This window comes from Anthonomus grandis, chromosome 9 (assembly GCF_022605725.1).
Source record: "Anthonomus grandis grandis chromosome 9, icAntGran1.3, whole genome shotgun sequence".
In the NCBI taxonomy this organism is placed as follows: Eukaryota; Metazoa; Arthropoda; class Insecta; order Coleoptera; family Curculionidae; genus Anthonomus; species Anthonomus grandis.
The window spans coordinates 12,853,541-12,873,961 of NC_065554.1; the positions used below are offsets into that span (position 1 = coordinate 12,853,541).

The window sequence follows — 20,421 nt, forward strand, 5'->3', positions numbered from 1 at the left end:
TTTCATTATTTAAGTTATTTTGACAGTTGCCTTTTAGATTTTAAAGTCAAAACTATTTCGATATGCATTATTTATGTGGATTTCGTGATGGAAACTGCCGGTGTTACTCTAGAGTACACAAGAACTTTGTCTAATAGACGAAGGCCGAAAGATTAATAACAAGAGTGGGCGAACAGAATCAAAGAGCAAAGAATTCTGAATAATTTTGAACCAGAATTAGGCAACGTGCTTTCAGACAATTCAATATTTCCAGAAGTACAATTTAAATCCAGGAAGAAGGATTACATCTCGGAAATGCTGAACGACGAATATTTTTTTGACGCCGTGGGTTATTTAACGATTAAAGAGAAAATCTAGTTTCTCGTTACTCTTTGTTGAAAGTAATTTCAACAAAGAGTAACGTCCTTTTTTCAATTAGAAGGCTGCTCTTCGCATTATTTCTTAGTATCGTGGAAGTCCAGTTAAATAGCCTCCGCGATCTCCAGACTTAATCCCCTTTATTTTGGGGTTCATTAAAGAACATGAATTACATAATCTACTAAAATAATAACTAATATTTCAGTGCCTGAAGAAATCTTACTGTGGTTTTTTTTTAGTGGAAGAAATCCAATTTAATTTCGAAATTTATTAGTATAATTTGATAGGAAAGATAACAAAATCTAGTTTAAAAAATACAAGGTTGTAATTTAATAACGGATAAATTCAATAAAAGGGGGGAGGGTATTTTTTTAAGAATCCTCAAGCACGTCGATTTTATTTTTGGATCGAGCAAATTTTGACAGAAAATGTAAATATACAAAGTGGCGCAAAAAATGTGACAGAATTTTTTTTTCTTAAATCGAATATCCTGTATATATTTGCAGTTTAGGATTCTTCTAAGAATTCTGGACAATTATTTCTGGAATTACGTTTAAATAATAATTATAAGCACTTTATTGCAACATAAATTGATAAATTACATTCTAAATTTTATAAAATGCTGGAAGTGGCCACTATGAACCGCATTTCAAACCAGTTATAACCAGTCAATTCAATAACCTACACCTCTGTTTGTAAATATTTGACATGGTCTTCAAATAAGTGTTAATTATTTAAAAGTTTCAACAGTATTGTTAATTGAAAATATTTACAATGCGTTTAACTGAGATTCAGAGAATCGAAATATTAATTATTACGCTTGGCTTTGGTGAGATAACAGGGACACACAATGAAGTTCAAATAATCTTCAGCAATAATTATCCAAACAGAGAACCTGTAAGTCAGTCTATAATTAGTAGAATTGAGGCTAAGATACGATCTTGGTAGACTAGGAAAGACTGGCGTTCCTAATGATAAAAAAAACAGGATATCCTGATTTCATTACACAAAAATCCAATCCTCTCAAGTACTCAACTCGCTTTGGATTACATGCTTCATGGAGCAACTGTAACAAAATTATTAAAGAACGAATAGTGGTTACCTTTTAAAATTCGATTACTTCAAGAGCTACTAGAAGATGATCAAGATCGCAGAAACGAGGTTTGCAGACCATGACCGAGAGAACTGATAATAATCCAAGACTAGTGAAACCGATATGCTTTTTAGTCGAGGCAACTTTTTATTTGAATGGACAAGTAAATAGGCATAATTTTAGGTACTGGGCACCTAGGACCATACTTCTTTAAAGGAACCTTGTTATGGTGACTTTTGGGTAGACGACTTGATTCCATGGCCACCTAAGTCACCCGACCTTAATCCATTGGACTACTTTCTTTGGAGTTATGTCAAAAATGAAGTGTACAAAGATAAGCCACGCCCGCTTGATATCCTCAAAGATCGCATTCGTAATGTAATTAGGAATATTTCTCCAGAGACAGTTGAAAATGCACAGCAAGAATTTATCGATCGTCTTGGGGACTGCAGAGCTTAAAATGGCAGTCACAGTATTTGATAAAATACATTTTAAGAATGTGGAATGTAATTTATCAATATTATTACTTTTCTTATCTGATGATTTTTTTACATTTCTTTTAATGAGGAGTATTAAATCACAACCCTGAATAAAGCACACGTGACTTAGACTTTTAGTAAAAAGATGCTCTTTATTTTCGTTTAAGTAAACTTATAAATAAATTAACCTGTTAAACCTGAATTTTGATTATTGTTAGGTTTTATTGCGGCTGATACGTACTTAGAGACCACTAGTTACAGTACCCTATAGATGCTAAGGATTGTCTACATTTTCGTTAAAGTTCCAAGGTTGACAGATGTCTTACACATGGCAAAATCTGGAGGAGAACCATTTTGACAGATTTGGTTTAGCAGGTCATTTTTCGTTAAAGATTCCAGATGGTTTCATTTTAAACGGATTCATAAAGGAAAACCCAACCTCAATTCTGTGTTTTTTTTATAATTTTTTTTTTAATTCTCTTTAGACCTTAAACTATCTTTTGAACTATGCCTTGAACTGCCTCTTCCACTACTTCTTCATCGACTTATTCTTTGTCACCAAAAATTCTAAATACTATGCACGTGAAATATTGGTGAATTCCTACAAGCACATGATTTTAGCCCCTTGAAACACACTTACTACTCCTGGGTATGACATTTTAATGCTTATTTCTTGCTACCTGTATGGTCCTACCACCACTGAGACAAAACACGTTGTCCTTTTCTGAGGAACGCAATAACTGTTGTCAATCAGGGTAAGTAAAAAAGCATGGACCACAAGTACCACATGTAATAATAGGCACATAAAAAAATGCCACACACAAATTTTTGAAACTACCTAAAGTATTTGATGCAACTTTTTGTCATTCTTGTGTCATTCACGCAAGGGTATTTAAAACAGCTCCCTTAGACTAGTTTGGAGCATTTTAAAGTTTTAAACCCTTGGAAGGGTCTCAAGGAAAAGCAAGCACTGATGTTAATTATACTACGTAGATTTGATTATAATTATTTATTATCATAATTTAATTTTAATTCATAATATTTATGTGAAAAAACAAATAAATTTTGTGAAACGCCGGCTTTTAAAACTACAGTAGGCTTTTTTCCATTGATCCCTAAATCCAGTGTTTATGATTTAATTTGCTTATTGAATAGCTTTAGTTATTTTTAATTCCATTTACATAATACCTGCGTAATATAAGTAAATAAATAAATAAATAAATAAATAAATAAATGGAATTAAAAAGTTCAATTTAACTTTTAATATGAATTTTGATAGTCCATTGCGATGTCAAATTTATAAATTAAAAAAAACTATTGAAACTTTTCTGAAACTTTCGACACCTTCTACCTTGAAAATTAATCGTTTGTACTTATATGGCTTATATGGACTTAAAATCAGCTTCTCTATAACCTATTAAAGCCCTGATATTAAAAAACGTGTACACCCTGTATAACATTTATATAAATTTTAATATACTCTTACCGATGATTCCCTTAAAATTTGACTGGCATTATCTACGCCACTGTCCTCGTCATCGAGCTCGTGTCTTTTGTCCTTCAGTGTTGGGTTTTCAGTCGCGTCGAAGTATTCAGATTGTTCTTCCAGGCCTGGACTTAGACCGTTGGCTATGGAACGTTTCTCTCTAAAAGATAAAGAAAAGGCCATTCAGAGCTGCAGTATACAAAATTTTATAAAGTAGATTATGATTGGATAGAGTGAAAATGGCAAACAGAAAAATGATGTAAGGTGCCATTTATGATATTTTATCCAGTGTGCTCCGAATGTTGCTTTTCAACTATTTTAAGAGGAATATTAAAAAGAGAGCTTGTAGTAAACAGATTCGAAATAATTAAACTTATTATTGAAATAATAGTACCGCGTTATACAGAGTCGTCAGTTAGAATTTTCAGATCATCACCAAAATTCACCCACCAAAAAAAAAGGCTTTACAGAAACCTTTTTTTTTTCCTATTTAAATGCAATATTGTAGAGCGTATACACAAATATGGCAAATCTTTAATGGAACATCCTCTATATTAAAACCCAAATTAATAGGTCTAATAGGCAATTTTCAGAATTTAAAATATATAATTTGGTGGCATTTGGTATAGCCATTCTCGAAATATTTATATTATAGAAACATGATTAGGTTGTTTTACTACATCCCCCTTGCAATGAGTAAGCAAAAAAACCTAAAAAAAAACCAACTGTGCGTCATGTTTAATGCTTTAAGATGGCGAAAGTTCGCTAACTGAATCAATAAAAAATGAAATTAAGAATATTTATTTTTCATAATTCGAAAAAGATTTTGACAATAAGTATTTTTTTCTATCTAAATAAGAACCGTTAAATCTAAATACAATTTCAAATTTGTTGGTTCAGATATGCATTGTGGTACCAAGTTGTACCAGAAACAAATTCAGCAGCACGTTAGGTAGCTTATTAATAATTTTCACCAATAATTGTATTCTAATAATTGAAACGAATTGTATTTTAAGAGAGTAACGGACAAAGTATTTCAAGCAGAAGTGACAGTTCAATGCTTCAATGAGTACTTTAAAAATGTTGGTAAGAATATGACAAAAAGGATTACAAAAGATCCTTTTTCATTATTCTTATCACCAACGAATTCTATCGAAGTTATAAAAGTTATAGGTTCTCTAAAAATGGCAAAAGTCCTGGAAATGATGGAATAAAAAAGGAAACATATAAAGTATTTATATCTAAACCTCTTGTACATATAATAAATAATTGTTTTGAAAAAAGAAAATTTACATGGATATTTAAGCAAGCCGTCGAATAGTAAGCATCTCATAGGAAGCATCAATAGTGCCCTAGATAATGGCGAAAAAACTTGTGTGTCTTTATTGATTTGACAAAGGCATTTGGCAATGTAGACCAAGCCAAACTATTGAAACTAGTAGAAAGAACTGGTGTTTGAGGAGTTACTTTCGATTTATTCAAATCTACTCCCTGGAGTAAGTCATTTTGACAATTTCCGATTTGGAAAACAAATTCCCATTTGAGACCCACAATGTTTCACTATATGTATAAGTTTGTATTGTTGCTGTTATATTTTTATTGTATATTTTATATCGCCCGTACTTTGTGTTTTATTTCATATTATGTATATGTTCTTAATATTAAGCTTTCATTAAGTGCTCCCTAAAATACCACCGACAAGAATTTTCTTTGGTGGGTATTTACTATGTTGATTTTCCTACTTTTAGTGAATTGTGAATACGTATGCGTATATGTATGCGTAGACTTAGCATGCAGTCACGGTTGGTATAATAGAGAGGCAGTATAATTAATTTAAATTTTAAATTTAAAAAAAATTAATAGTCATCAAATTGAGATTTTTTCTTTATTAAAATGTTTTTTTTAATAGTTAAAAAGTTTTTGTCAATGAAATCAAAACAGTGATTTTGGAAGCGACAAAAGTTAACTGCTTGGTACGTATTATCCGTTTCATATAATTCGACTATACTCTATTTCAGAAGTGTATAGAGCAATAAACTGGGGAATTCCGTTCTGTTTGGCTACATTTCGTGGTAGTTCATAGGCGCAGGTACTTATAATATTTATGAATTTAATTTTCACGGATTAAATGCCTTTATTTTGAAAGAGATTAAATACTAAATAAATACTTTTAATCCTTTTGTATAGGTACCTATCTTTTAACGCTTTGTAACATGCAAAAATGGGGTCAGGTAATATATACAGACTATAAATACTTTTAAATCATATTTTAAACGTTAGTAGTCACTGCTGCGCTGTAGTGTAATCACAATATTATTATCCCAATATTTAAAAATGGAGGTATTCAGTCCAACGAAAAGATGTACTAAAAATTCTCCACTATCGCTGAGTGAAAAAGTTATTATTTTAAATGTACATGATTGCATAAAACACGATTACCCTAGTTTTACTGTGCAAGAAATTGTTGAAAAATGTTCTGGAATGAGTGGAATTGGAAAGTCCACCATTTTCAAATTGTTGCGGGAAAGAAAAGTAGCAGGTCAAGTGGAATCTCCCAAGCAAAAGCCAGGACGACCTACAAAAGTCCTTGATGAAAATGCTAAATGTATAATTCGAAGAAAAGTTCACTCTTTTTATTTTAAAAAGGAAATACCCACCCTAGACAAAATTTTAATGGAGCTTGGCCGAGATGACAGTATTCCGTTGATAAGTAGAAAACTTTTATGGAAAACTTTAAAAAATATGGATTTTGCCTGGGAAAAGCATAACCGCAAAGCACTTTTACTGGAGAGCGACGAAATTGTTTGTTGGAGACGACAATACTTGAGAAGTATCAAGCAGTACCGCAGGGAGCAAAAGAAAGTTTTTTATCTTGATGAGACGTGGATTAACGAAGGTTATATAGTCCAAAAAATGTGGCAAGACAAAAATATAACCAGTGCTCGCCAAGCTTTCATAGAAGGCCTGTCTACGGGTATTAAAGTACCTTCGGGAAAAGGAAAAAGACTTATAATCACACATATTGGAAGCAAAGAGGGATTTTTAAAAGAAGGTCTGCTAACCTTTGAGTCGACTCGCACAGGAGATTACCATGAAGACATGAACTCAGACGTTTTCGAGGACTATTTTGGTGAAATGATAAAATTTCTTCCGGCTAATTCGGTGGTGGTTATGGATAACGCAAGCTATCATTCACGGCGAATAGAGAAGACGCCAACTTCAAGTTGGAGAAAGCAAGAAATTATCGATTGGCTGACTGCAAAAGGTATTGCGTTTGAAGCAAATTTGATAAAAAAAGAACTGCTGGCAATAGCAAACTTACACAAAACTCGTTTCATGAAATACGCCGTGGAAGATATAGCCGAAAAATATAATATAACTGTACTGCGCTTACCGCCATATCATTGCGAACTAAATCCTATAGAACTGATATGGGCGCAGGTAAAAGGATTTGTAGCAAGACAAAACACGACTTTTAAAATGAAAGATGTTAAGCTACTGTTTGATCAAGCCATTACGGAAGCGACACCAGAGAATTGGCGAAAAGCAGTCCAGCATGTAATTAAGCAAGAGGACAAAATGTGGGATCTTGACAACTTCATCGATCGAATGTCAATAGGTGATGACAGTTCGTCAGATGACGAAGAAGACTACAATCTATTATAATTTAAAATTGTTATACACTGTTCAAAAATAACTGCACCAAATTTCAACCAAATCGGTTTAAGGATAGTTATAGTATTTTTAAAATACTTTTTTTTTATTGAACCTTCATCGCCCTGTATCTCAGAAACAAAGCAACTCCCGACATACGTTCATAGGAACTTTTTTCATAAAACGACCTAACGATTCACCCTGTATAGTTTCGTACCGTAGTTAGGAAACACCCTGTATTTACTAAATTATAAACGTGTTATATGATTCCTAATAAGGTATACTAAACGAAAATCTTATAAAAGAATTTTGTACTTTTTGTATTCTTTTCTTTAATGAATACAGAGAGAGAGCTATTATATCACATAGAAAATATTTTTGTTTTGGACATAAATTACGTATGTATTTGTAACTAACAAATGTTATTTCTAAATTTTTTACTTCAGGTATAAGCTACAACTGGTATTAGAATATTATTTAAATAAATTTGAATGATATTTTCGAGACCTTGCCGTAAACTTACATTGGTACACATAAAGAGTTTTGGACTTTTCAGCTTTTAATTTAAGGCTGTGGTTTTCTGCGTATTTATTTAAGTTTATTAAATCAGGGTGAAATTTTCGATAATATATCGTTAAAATGAATAGTGATATAATAGACTTATGAATCATTAGCATATTGTTTTAAAGTTAAGTTTTTTACACTTATATCTGCTACATAAATTGAAAAAAATATAGACCCTTAGGTACTCCTAGGTTGGATGTTATGAATTCAGAGAACTGATTTTTGGTTTGCTGAAAGACCATAACACAACTTTGTCCATTAATTATATGTCAGCTAAATAATTGTTATTCATAAAATTTATTGAACTTCTCATATATTTCTCTACGTCAAAATCATTATTTCATCCTTTACGCTTTTGTAGTAAAAAAGACCAATAATTTAGAAACCATCCTATGGAACCGTTTTGCCTTCTTATTCCCATGTGCAATTTATGGTTCAATTGCAATATGAGCAAAAGTTCCACACAGGAATTTAATGGATAATTTTTAAAGAAGAAATAACATGAGTAAAACATTAATGCAGTAAATGTTTTTTAAAAGTAAAAGGTTATTCAAGTAATAACCCAAAATGGCCACAAATTTCTTAAAAAAACAATTTGGAAAACATATTTATAGAAGCTTTTAGTGATAGAATAAGCAAGGTCATAGAATAATTATATCTGTTTAATATTAACATTTAGAAGAAAACCCTATATAGGCTGCCTCGAATACTACATATTTACTTACACTTTTTAATTAAATAATTACTAAGAATAGAAGAGAAGGCTTAAACTACAAACCTCTTCATGCAAACCTTCTTTTATCGACTCTGTGTTTTAGGAGATATATTTGTATAAATAGATACAAGTTAATTTCATTCAAATAAGTTTATAAAAATGTTACAACCGTTGAAACGAATACATAAATAACATTCTAGGAGTCGTTATATCTTTTTCTGCATACACCGACCCCTTTTTCGCGGAATATCACTTATATTTGTTAGATATTAATGTTAACCTGACAAACAAATTGCCATAAGATTAGCGAACAAAACACAAAACAACACAACTGGATTAAAATCGGCTATTATTTACATAAATAAGCACATATACTAACTGGGTTATCAGACGTCCCACAAGCCAATAAAGGAGAGAAGATAGTCACTTCCCTCTGAAAAAATCAAAATTATTACTAACAAATAAATAACCAGAGGTTTACGAACCATCTAAAAAAAACTAATTGAAATGAACATGAACTACAGGTTGGAGAATTGAAGATTACGCATTGTCAAAAATAATGGCAACACCGTTTCCTCTTCAGCGACTGTCTCCGTTCGTCTGATAGGTATTCACTATTTTTATTTTGTACACAATAACAATAATCTCGGCATGACTCATTTTAATGTGTGACTGCACGCTGCACTGTTTAACGTGCAGTATAATTTTTTTCTCAACTTATTATGGCTGTTTATAGTACTTCCAAAAGAGTTCAAATTATTATTAAATAGTTTTATGGAGGCAATTTGGCAGTACAATTTTAAGATTTTTTTCCATTACATTTGAAAACAGACCGATTTCTTGCAAAAAAAAACAATTTTAAATGTAGTTTTGAGACATCCTTTTAAGATTGTCATAAATGCCACACTAAATTGCAAGAACCTTTTATCGAAAGGGTGCAGGAGCATAAGCCACTGGAATAAATTGTTTGTAGTGCCATAGAGATGGATTTAATACGCACGATGAACTAGAAGTCTTGGAGAAGAACTGAATGTGAACCATAAAAGTGTTACCAGTATACCGGGTGACGCAGGAAAAAGGGAACACTTAATAACTATTTTACTCTTTAATATAAACAAATGAAATGGTATATCGATGGAATTGTTATAAGAACATCTTTTGACATATTCAGTTTTTTTTTAGCACTTCCAGTGTAATCGGAAGTGACACTAACTTTCTCATTTTAAATGGGTATATTATTACATATTTCGATAGAAAATAATATTTTGAAAACAATGATACTGTATTTGCTACTTTTTGTTTTATACTCATAGAAAAAATCATTTTTCTAAATTTTAAAATAGTGTGCCATGAATGCGTTAAAAAATTAAATTTTTAATGAAGTAATCACGGAAAAATAGTTTTCAGACAAGAAGGTGGTAATTTCGAACAATACATGTAAAAAGTTGTTGTTTGTTATACGTTTGTTTACCATTTGTGTGTACCTATGTTATGTTAGGTAAATCTTAAATAAAATATGTAGTATTAAGTTAAAAAAAAATATTGCGTTGAAAAATTTTTTATTTTATTCTCAAATTGTAATATATCCTTTGAAAAAATATGTGTTATGTTAATTGAAAAAAAAAATAGGCGGGCGTGTCATTACAAAGTTTCTTGTTATTAAATAAATCTGTGCTATTTTTATTGACGATATTATACTATTATACCACTATTTTTATGACGATAAGTATTACGACCTTAATTATTTAATTCGTTCATTTTTGTGGCTTAGTTTTTTTTTTCTTATGGGCTTATTTCTTAACCGCATTTTAAAAGTAGTTCTTCCCAATAAGGTGCTTTTAAAAGAAATAAAGTAAATATCAAAATTATTAGTTTAAACAATTTAAATAGGCGTATAAACGATCCGTATAAAATGCAATGAAAACTATTTTTCCGTGATTATTCCATTAAAAATTTAAACTTTTAACGCATTAATGGCACACTATTTTAAAATTTAAAAAAAAAATATTTTTTCTATCAGTATAAGACAAAAAATAGCAAATATCGAAATACGTAATAACATACCAAGTGTCCCATTTAAAATAAGAAAGTTAGTGTCACTTCCTGTTAAACCGGAAGTGATGAAAATCAATAGAATATGTCAAAAGATGCCCTTATAATAATTCTATCGATTTACCAAATTTCATTTCTTTATCTTGAAAAGAAGAAAAGTTATTAAGTGTTCCCTTTTTTCTGTGTCACCCGGTATATATTCCAAAACTCAGGAGATATTTCCCGAAGACCAGTGGAGAAGAATGGAATTTTGTGAAACCATGATGGAAAAAAAAATAAAAATTATTTTTTTTAACGAAATATTTTATTTTCAGATGAATCTTGTTTTGCATTACATGGGAAACACAATTCTTCTCTTATTCGATATTGGTCTCGGGAAGAAGTTTTCAATTTCGAACTCAGGATCCTCAAAAATTGAATAATTGGCTGGTATTGTTGGGGACCATACTATAGGGCCATTTTTTATTGATGATACTTTAAACGCCCAAAAATAACTCGAGTTGTTACAAGACCATGATTTTCCTGCCAGTTAAATCCTCCCTGATTTAGACATGGGATCAGTTTAGTTTTAACAAAAAGGTCCCTCTCATAATGCGGCTATAGTAAAATAATTTTGAACAAATATTTTTTCTAACGGTCTTATAAATGGGACTGGCCTTCTAGATGTCTAGATTTATCCCCAAATAACGTTCTTTTTTGGGGTTATCTTAAGGAGACTAATTACAAACACGAATTTAGTAGGCCAAATTTAGAGGAATTGCGGGAGAAAATTGTTGAATGTGCCTATTCCATTTCATGAGAAACTCTTTTGGAAATACGAAATGGCTTTTATGATGGTTAACTTATTGTTTAGCCAAAGAAGGAGGTCTGTTTGAGTTTTTTATTTTAAGGAATTAAAAGAGTTAAGTTAGTTATTTTTAAATAGTTTTTAAATTTTTCTACTTTTATCAGAGTTTATATTTTATTTTTATTAGAATAACGTTTTAATTTTCATTATGCAATACACACCATAATAAACATTTTGAGATTACGATTCTATGTGGATTGTACACTAATGTACAGTAGTGTGCATAAAAATAGCATTAGCAACGAAACTTATTGAAATTGCATTTTAATAATATCCTTCTCTTAGAAAATATGCTATTATTATATTATATTATTATAACTCCTTATAAAGTTATTTTAGCATAAAGAAATGTAAAGAATGCAAAAAATTCTAGTAAAATTATTTATTCTAAAGAAAGTATCGCGCGAAGCACGGTAAACCAGAGAAACGAAAAATTATTATAAATTTGTGAAATCAGGGAAAAAGTTATAAATTTATTCACCAAGTACTCGCCTGTTCGCCTGTTTTTTTGTGGAAAATCGAAATCGAATCGAAAAAAGAACGATCACTTTCAGGTAGAACAGAAAAATAGTTGCATGTGCAACTAAAATGCCTTTTATTTCTTCTGGCACATAAATAAGGATTTGGATTTTACAAAGCTGTTCAACAGTTAGAAGAAGGTTGATTAAAGCAGGTTTAAGACCTAGATGACCAAGAAAACTTTATTCCCCCTTTATTGAATCAGAGTAAGAAGGCGATTAAGCTTTGCTCAGGAACATGTTTTATGGGATAATACAAAGTGTCGTAACATTTTGTCGAGCAACGAATCAAAAATTGTTTTATTCGACTCTAGTTCTTCCCAACAATACATACGAAGACCACCTGGTCAAGAATTTAACGTACGCTTTACAACTAAGACAATAAAACATGGTGGCTCCAGTATAATGATTTGGGGTTGTCTCTCCTGGTATGGTGTTGGTCCGTTACATAAGATAGAAGGACTTCTTAACGCTGACGGCTACGTTAAGATCCTGCAGAATGTTCTTCTACCTTATGCCGAGGAAGAAATGCCACTTAGGTGGATATTTATGCAAGATAATGACCCGAAACACACTTCCCGTAAAGCGAAAACATGGTTTGAAATGATACAAATTAGGGTTTTAGACTTGCCGGCGCAATCACCGGATCTAAATCCTATCGAAAATCTATAGCAGCAGTTGAAGCAAGCTGTATGGGCTGCTAAACCAACCATTATTCATGAATTGTGGGAAATTTGCCAGACAGCATGGTATTCAATTCCTGTTGGCTCTTGTTAAAAGCTGTTTGAATCCATGCCCCGCAGATACCGTGCAGTGATCAAGAACAAAGGTCAAGCTACAAAGTACTGATGTTATTCGACACTTTTCTTTCACCAGCATATAATTATATTTCTTTTTTTAAATTCACTGCTATTTTATTGCACAACGTATTTTTAAAGAATACCCATTTTGTTTCTATAGATTAAATAATGGAAGTTTTTTTATTCTAAATAAAGAAAATAAATAAATAATTTAATAAATAACATTGTTCTTTTAATTTTTTTTCTGCGTTACGACGAATAAAAAATAAACAAATATAAAATTTTGAAATATTGCTATTTTTATGCACACCACTGTATATAAAACCTGCATCAGAAAAATATTTTAGAAATGCCAGAACTTTTGCGTAATACTTTGAAATTTTATTGCAAGTAATACAGTTACCCCTATCAAAGTTGGACGATTAATAACGTCGCACTGAAAAACAACGACGTAGCGGACGAGTAGCAGAGCGCACGAAATTCATGCGTGCCATATTTTTTTAAGCATCTCTCTATGCGTAATGATCGATTTCCCAACCTGTATAAATATTAAATTTTAAATAGACATCATGCAGTATTATTTTTTGTTAGTATATGTTTATTTTTCAGGCAAGTTTTTTAGTTTCTCTGGGAATTAAAATATGAATAGCATAACATTATTTACTACTTGCAACACTTTTATGCCAAGATCCTAAGCATGGGGATATTGGTACCTGTTAGTTGGATACAGTTGTGGGTAATTGATTTAACAATATTAAGTTAATTTTTTTCTGATATTATTTTAAAAGATATTAAAAACTACTAATACTTTTTCGTTGGTACCTTTAAGGTATTACATGTTACGTATTTTTAGTTTTGATATCCAACATTTCATTTTTGAGAAACCATAATAAAGTTCATTTATTCTTCATTGTGCGTACTTTTTTTCGAAAAAAGTACCTCTGTCTAAATCTGTCACATATAACTTAATACATTTTCAAAGAGTATAAACCCCCTATAGTGCATACTACTTATAACTAGTGAAATTTAACCTGCAATAGTTAAACTTTATAAAATTATAAGGATGGAGGAAATGCAAATATTTAATTAAATGGAAAATGTTAAATGAATGTGTAAACAGCAAGTATGACAAGATTCTTTAAAAAATAGAGTCTATTTTTTTTTAATTTACACACCAAACGTTTGTTTTATCGTGTGCTAGTATCTGGAATTTTAAAATATGGATTATCGGACGACCAGTAATGGAAATTTTGGAAAATAATTACAATAAAATTTCTATTTTGTAAGTATTTCTAAACAAAATCAGGTCTTCTCGCATTCTTCTAGATTTGTTTTTAATGAAATGTGTAGCGATGGTTCTTACGTATTTGCCGTATGTCCACCCTCTAACGTTTGACGTCGCAGGGTATCCGTCAACCCCCCTCACTATTTCTTTGTACAGTTATAGGAGAAAATTCGATGAAATGCCTCGGGCGCCACTCTAAGTAATTAAATGAGCTTAGAGTCTCCTCTAGCCTCTCGGGTAAGCCTTTAGACAGTGGAGAAACCAGGTAGAGATTGAAAGTAGACTGTCCAGTTATAATGAGATCTTATTGCTCTTAATCTTTATTATTACAAATACTAATAAGTAACAGGTTTGGTTGCTTAAAACTAAATGAACAAAAGTGTCCTTAAAATCTAACAATACCCATTACCAATTTCTATGATTAAGCACAGGCAGTTATTTGGGAAAAACCAAACAAGAATGTAACTTTTCGCGAACGGAACTAATGAAACGTTGGTTTAATTACCCGTTTACTACCTGCCCTATAAAACACGAAGAAAGATAGTGTCCAGGCACCAGTTAATAATATTCGCGACTGTGGCTTGCCCTACAAAACACGAAGAAAGATAGTGTCCAAACCATAGTTTTAAAAGTTCATAAAGCGGAACGGAATCAATATGAATATTCTAATAATTAATCACAGATAAAAACTCACAGCGAAAAATTAAAATACCACCGTCTTCCAAGGTTGTAAAAATGGCAACTAAAATACCGTAACGCGGATAATTTTACGATTATTTTATCAATATATCCCGCTTACTACCTGCCCTACAAAACATGAAGAAAGATAGTGTCCAGGTAGTAATTTAACAAAAACGCGCTGCTGCCTGCTCTACAAAACACGAAGAAAGATAGTGTCCAGGCACCAGTTATCAATCGCGGCTGTTGCTTGCCCCACAAAACACAAAGAAAGATGGGTCCAAACAACAGTTTCAAAATTAAATAAAACGGAACGGGACGGAACGATATCAATAGCAACGGATTCGATAAAGATCTTAATACGCGAGCTTGGAAGCGGTCGGTCAACTGTCAACTCTTACCTATCCCAATTCACACTGTCAACGTCAAGACAAAATTAAACGTAAATATTGAAAATTTAACGGTATTGAAATATGGAAAAATTACTGGTACTTCGCTCGAAAGGTATGGAACGACCTTACTGCGACGAATGTGTATCCTTGGTGGACCTGGAACCTTTTTATACCCATCGCAGGAATTTGGATGCCGACGACTTACGAACATCCTCGGAACCAATCGTTGAATAAAAATGCAATTGGGAAAACTTAATGAAAATAGAGTTTTTCCTCATGAAAACGGTACGGATTTATAAACTTATATGGTAAACAAATTTAGTTTCAGCTCTCAAAACCGGGTATTTCTAGGTGAAAACAGCGGGTCAAAAGCTGGACAAATGTGTACAAGAAAACCGGCTTTTCAAGAAAACCGCGGGAAACTGAATCATGATTTATATTATATTTTGCCACACCGGGCATGCCCCTTCATTTAACAGGGCTTCTTTCTTAAGGTAGGTAAACCTTGAAACTTGCAAAATAGAACATGTAAACAATGCAATCGCATGAAAGGAAAATTTCATGAAAATAACCGGAAAACTGGAAGCGTAGTGATGAAAACCCTCTCTTTCTCCAGTTTTAGGCATTTGCGGTTCTTTATTATCCTAAGAATAACCAGGGCTGAAAACAATAAGGCCAGAGACTACAACATAGTCAACGGAGAACTAGGCATAACCTATAAGAAATCAAACCTTTCCAGGCTACTATCAGGCTAGAAACCTCTTTAAGTGGGTTTCTTTATGTATGTTTACAATTATAAACCACTCATGACTTACAGGTAAAGCTTAAAATGTATCTTTTTGTTATGTAAATTATAAATTTAGAGGTTAAAATGTTAACGGGGCAAAATTATCTAAGTTGTCTTATAAAAGACTGCCTGGGCTTACCCTTATTACTATAAAATAAAGACAAAATCTTGTAACTTCATTACAAATGTAATTTACTAACATTTTCAATTTGAGATGCTCTGGTCCTTAGCGATATTTTCGGGAAATGTAGACCGGAATTCAGCGCAATAGCAGCCATAGCATATTCTTCTTTAGTGATAGGATTTTTCTTCTTTTTATTGTTAAAAACCCTTATAAGATGCAATAAGTCTTATAAAGGCAATAAACGCTTTTTGTTCTAAAGTTAGCAACTTATTGTATTAATTACTTCTAAGAAAATCATCACAAAGAAATGTACATTGAGAAAAACTTTTTTTTATATTTTCATATATTTCTTCCTCCCGGTATACAAATCTGATAAAATAAGATGCTTTTGGTTCGTTTAAGAATGAGTGGGAATTTTATTATTTTTTTGTCTCGTACACATAAATTAAGAAGTTTTCCCACTTTAGGAGGAATCCGTGAACACACTGTATGTACATTAAGGAAAAAATTAATTATAAAAATATTGTCAATTTAATAATAGAAAAAAATATGTGGCTTAATAGATGGTACTTGCATAAAATTGGCCAACACACCATGCAACATCTCATTATACCATTCTGCAAATTGAAGTCGCAGTGAATTTTTGCTAAAGCTAGAAATCTTACTAATCCTTAGTGGTTTTAACCTACACTTCTCCAAAGATACATTTTATTCAGAAAAATTAACAAGATTTACTATCCAAAAAAAATTATTAAAAATAAATGTAGAGGAGATTTTTAATAAATATGGAAAAACTGAAAAGAGATAATGATGGCGAAATAAATGTGCTACATAATTTTCTTTAATGGACAGCCCTATTACAATTTACAAAATTGCTAACAGTTCTTATCATTTCTATATAGATAGCATATGCTCAAAAAGATAAAAGCCCCTTCAAGCAGATTTTTAGAATTTAGAATGCTGCAGATGTCAGAACTAAAAATTTAACATGATTTTCTGCAGTGATAATAAAAATTTTTATGATATACTTTTATTAAAAAGACTCGACTTGTTGGAATAAAAACAAAAAAATATAATTAAAAAATAAAGCCCCATACATAGAAAAAAATATTTTTTTAAGCCAGAAGTAAATTATAAAAAAAAAACTGAAAAACAGCTATAACTTCTAAACCATCAAAAATCGGATAACAACATAGGGGGTTATTGTGATTCCAAATAGCCTCCTCTACCCTCCTTTCAGTTTGGACCATGACTTTTGAAACACCCTGTATATCTCGAAATACTTTTGTTTTGAGCCAAAAATAAATTTGATGTACCAGATTTAGATTTATAAAACGTGTCAACGAAAAAGAGATGTAAATCTTCTGATATCTTTTAAAATAAAGTAAGAACAAAATCAAGCCGATATTGTCAAACTTCCGTTTATCAAAGAACATACATTTTTCTAATTTATCCAACATGTAGTGAGTTCCCATGCTCAGGATCCTTATCTTGGACATGCTGTATATATCTTGACAAAAAATAAAATAAGCAAACCGTTAGTTGGTGGTTAAAAAAACTAATATATACACGCGAATTTGATAAGCAAGTACCTTAACTCTGGAATGCTTGTGGCAGTCACGTAAGTCACATTTGGATTCGTGCTTAGATCTACTCCGCCCGAGCACCGGATCGGACCCTCTTCACCCAACCTCCTGGCCGTTTTGTCTCTTTCGATTACCCGTTGTCGCTCTTCAAGGTCTGTGCTATCTTTTGGAACTCCGCTTGTATCCTAAACATGATTTTTGAAAAAAATTAGATTCGAATCACATCAAGATATACAGGGTGGGAACTGTAAGTGGAATTAATTCGTCAACGCATCATCGACAGCTGCCATGATATCCCACAACATGTTTTTGAAAATGTCCGTCAGGAATTTGAACATCGCCTATATCATTGTTTGGTCAAAAACGGGCAACATTTTGAACACTTATTGAAATAAAAACTGATATTTTCATGTTTTTGTTTTCTATCTGAACAAATTAAGATAAACAAAGATTTTTATAATTTTCTCAAAAACGAATCGACCGATTTAAAAAAAACGTCAAAATAAAAGACTTTGAAAGACCTTTTAAAAAAGCTAAACAAGTTATTACTCGATACCCCTTGCCATTTAAAATTTTTAAAGGGATGACCCTGGGGGACAGAGGGTGAAAGGGGGTAAAGTAATTTTAGGTTAGAAAGTTGTTCGCCTTGACAAACCTTTTGACGTATTTCGGCGTTTTTTTTTTAACAGTGGTTTTCGATAAATCCGTGGTGGAAAGTTTTCAAATGAACACCCTGTATATGAATTTGCACGTGATATTTCATATGATCTGCATTAATTTACACAATGTAAATCTTGGTTTAAATCGAACAATTTAAACGCGCCACTCCCACTTCGGTGTTTGATTAATCGGAGTACGCTACACTGCATCTTGGTGGGAATGAAGCGAGTGAGGTGAAGTTGCAAGAAACAGAAGTGTTGCGGAGCATTTGGCGAAAGTTGTAATAAATGGAAGTTGCTATAAACGAGGTTCTACTGTACATCAAAATGCTGTACTCAACACAAAGTTTAAAAATCTAAATCATAATGATGATTGGGTTTGGAAACTGGATGCGAAATTGTGACACTATTTCGAGAAACTGATTACTCAAAAATTTTTTGATAAAAAAATCAGTTGGCGACAGATATATTATTTTTTTTACAAAAATCATTGGTAACAAAAATAATATGACTATTTCTTACTAAAAATTGACATTTTGACTAAAGAATCTACTTTCAGCAAGATGGAGCACCTTCTCATCATTCTTCTAATGTACGACAATTTATTAATCATTTTTTCTCACAATAGATGGATAGGACGGAGAGGGACAATGAAATATCCCGCAAGGTCACCTGACCTTATTCCATTAGATTTTTACCTTTGGGGTTACCTTAAAGGTAGAGTCTATGTTACAAGACCCCGAAAACTTGAAGAACTAAAACAGAATCAGATACGATGTTCAATTAATTACGCCGAATGTTTTAAGAACTTTAGAAGGGAAATTTTATCGTCGTTTAGGGCTTTGTTAAGAAGTTGCTTAGGTATTAAATAATTTTTTTTTTACAAAAAAATGTTCTTGTGTATTTTGGGCCAACCATGCAAAAATGCTGTTCTAGGGTTAATAATAATAATAATAATAATAATAATACTTCTTTATTTGCTCAAATACATCCAACAGCTTAGCATCGTCAAAAGGTATAGACTGTCAAACGCCAATAATACAGTGCACAAAGGGAGACATTAATCTATCAGAGTTTTACCTACATAACATAGCAAATTAAAAAAAAATTAAACAAAATACAATTTTGGTTCGCATCAGAAATGCTCACAAGTATGTATGAAACATTTGTTATACAGGTATAAAAGTATAGTATTCGATAAATTTTGATAGACTAGGTTAAAGACTATTGTAGAATTCGTCCAATGAGTATGGACAGATCTCCAAAATCAGGTTTTTCGTTACTTGCTTAAATCTATTTAAATGTAGTTGTTTTGTGGTTTCAGGTATTGCATTAAAAAGTTTTATGGCATTAGTCATATAGCCCTTATGGGTCAGACTAAGCCTGTGTTGTGGAAGTAAAAGATTTCCCCCATGTCTGGTGTCATATAAGTGCCTACTATTTACTGTGCTAAATCTAAAAGAGTATGTTCTGGCAAATATCAGACATTGGTGAATGTATAGGCCAGGCATTGTCATGATTTTTAAATTTTTGAATAAAGGTCTACAACTATCTGTTGGTTTTTTGTTTTTTAGAATTCTGAGTACCGATTTTTGCAACTTAAATGCTCTCTGCCAGTCAGCCGAGTTACCCCAAAATAACAGTCCATATGACAACTTTGATTGAAAAAGTCCCATATACGCCGTTCTACATACTACTGAAGGCGCCAATTGAACAATTCTGCGCAACAGAAAAAGAACCGACGAGAGTTTTATTGCCAGATCTATTATATGGTTCTTCCATGATAATTTATTATCTAGATAAACACCCAAAAATTTGATCGCGTCTATTCTCTGATGTCTTTCCCTTAAAGAGAAATTAACCACCTCTGTTTTATTTAGATTCAAGCATAGATTATTGTCAGCAAACCATACTTTTAACTTGTGCAGAGTTGCACTAGTTCCATTCTGTAGGGAAATCAGATCTGAATGCTGACTGAGAAGAGTTGTGTCATCCGCATATTGTACAGATATCACCTCTGAGAAGTGGGCGGGTAATTCATTTACATAAAGTAAAAACAGAAGAGGACCCAAGATTGATCCTTGAGGCACCCCTGTTGTTATTCGAAGTATGGAGGATGTTCTTCCTCCACAAGTCACCATCTGCTGACGCTCACAAAGGTAGGACTGGATAAGTTCCAGGCAAATACCCCGGATACCATAAAAACCAACTTGCTCAACAAAATACTATGCGAGACACAGTCGAACGCTTTTGAGAGGTCGCAGAAAATTGCACTCACTGTCTTGCCCCCCTCAAATGCATCAACCAGGTAGTCTACCATTATCCTGAGTGCATCAGCAGTGGAT

The 20,421-nt window shown here is 32.1% G+C and overlaps 1 protein-coding gene across 6 annotated transcripts in view; it reads right to left on the minus strand.

Moving 5' to 3' along the window:
* LOC126740401 (tau-tubulin kinase homolog Asator) overlaps window positions 1-20,421 on the minus strand; it is a 152,759-nt gene that overhangs the window by 24,817 nt on the left and 107,521 nt on the right. For all 6 annotated transcript variants that reach the window (XR_007661897.1, XM_050446410.1, XM_050446411.1 and 3 more), the window contains exons 17-18: window positions 17,424-17,602; window positions 3,416-3,575 (exon numbers count right to left, since the gene is read on the minus strand). Coding sequence is in view for 5 of the 6 variants with exons in the window: in XM_050446410.1 (XP_050302367.1) it covers window positions 3,416-3,575; window positions 17,424-17,602 (339 nt within the window). In the remaining variant the exon portion in view is untranslated. The remainder of the gene's footprint in view (window positions 1-3,415; window positions 3,576-17,423; window positions 17,603-20,421) is intronic.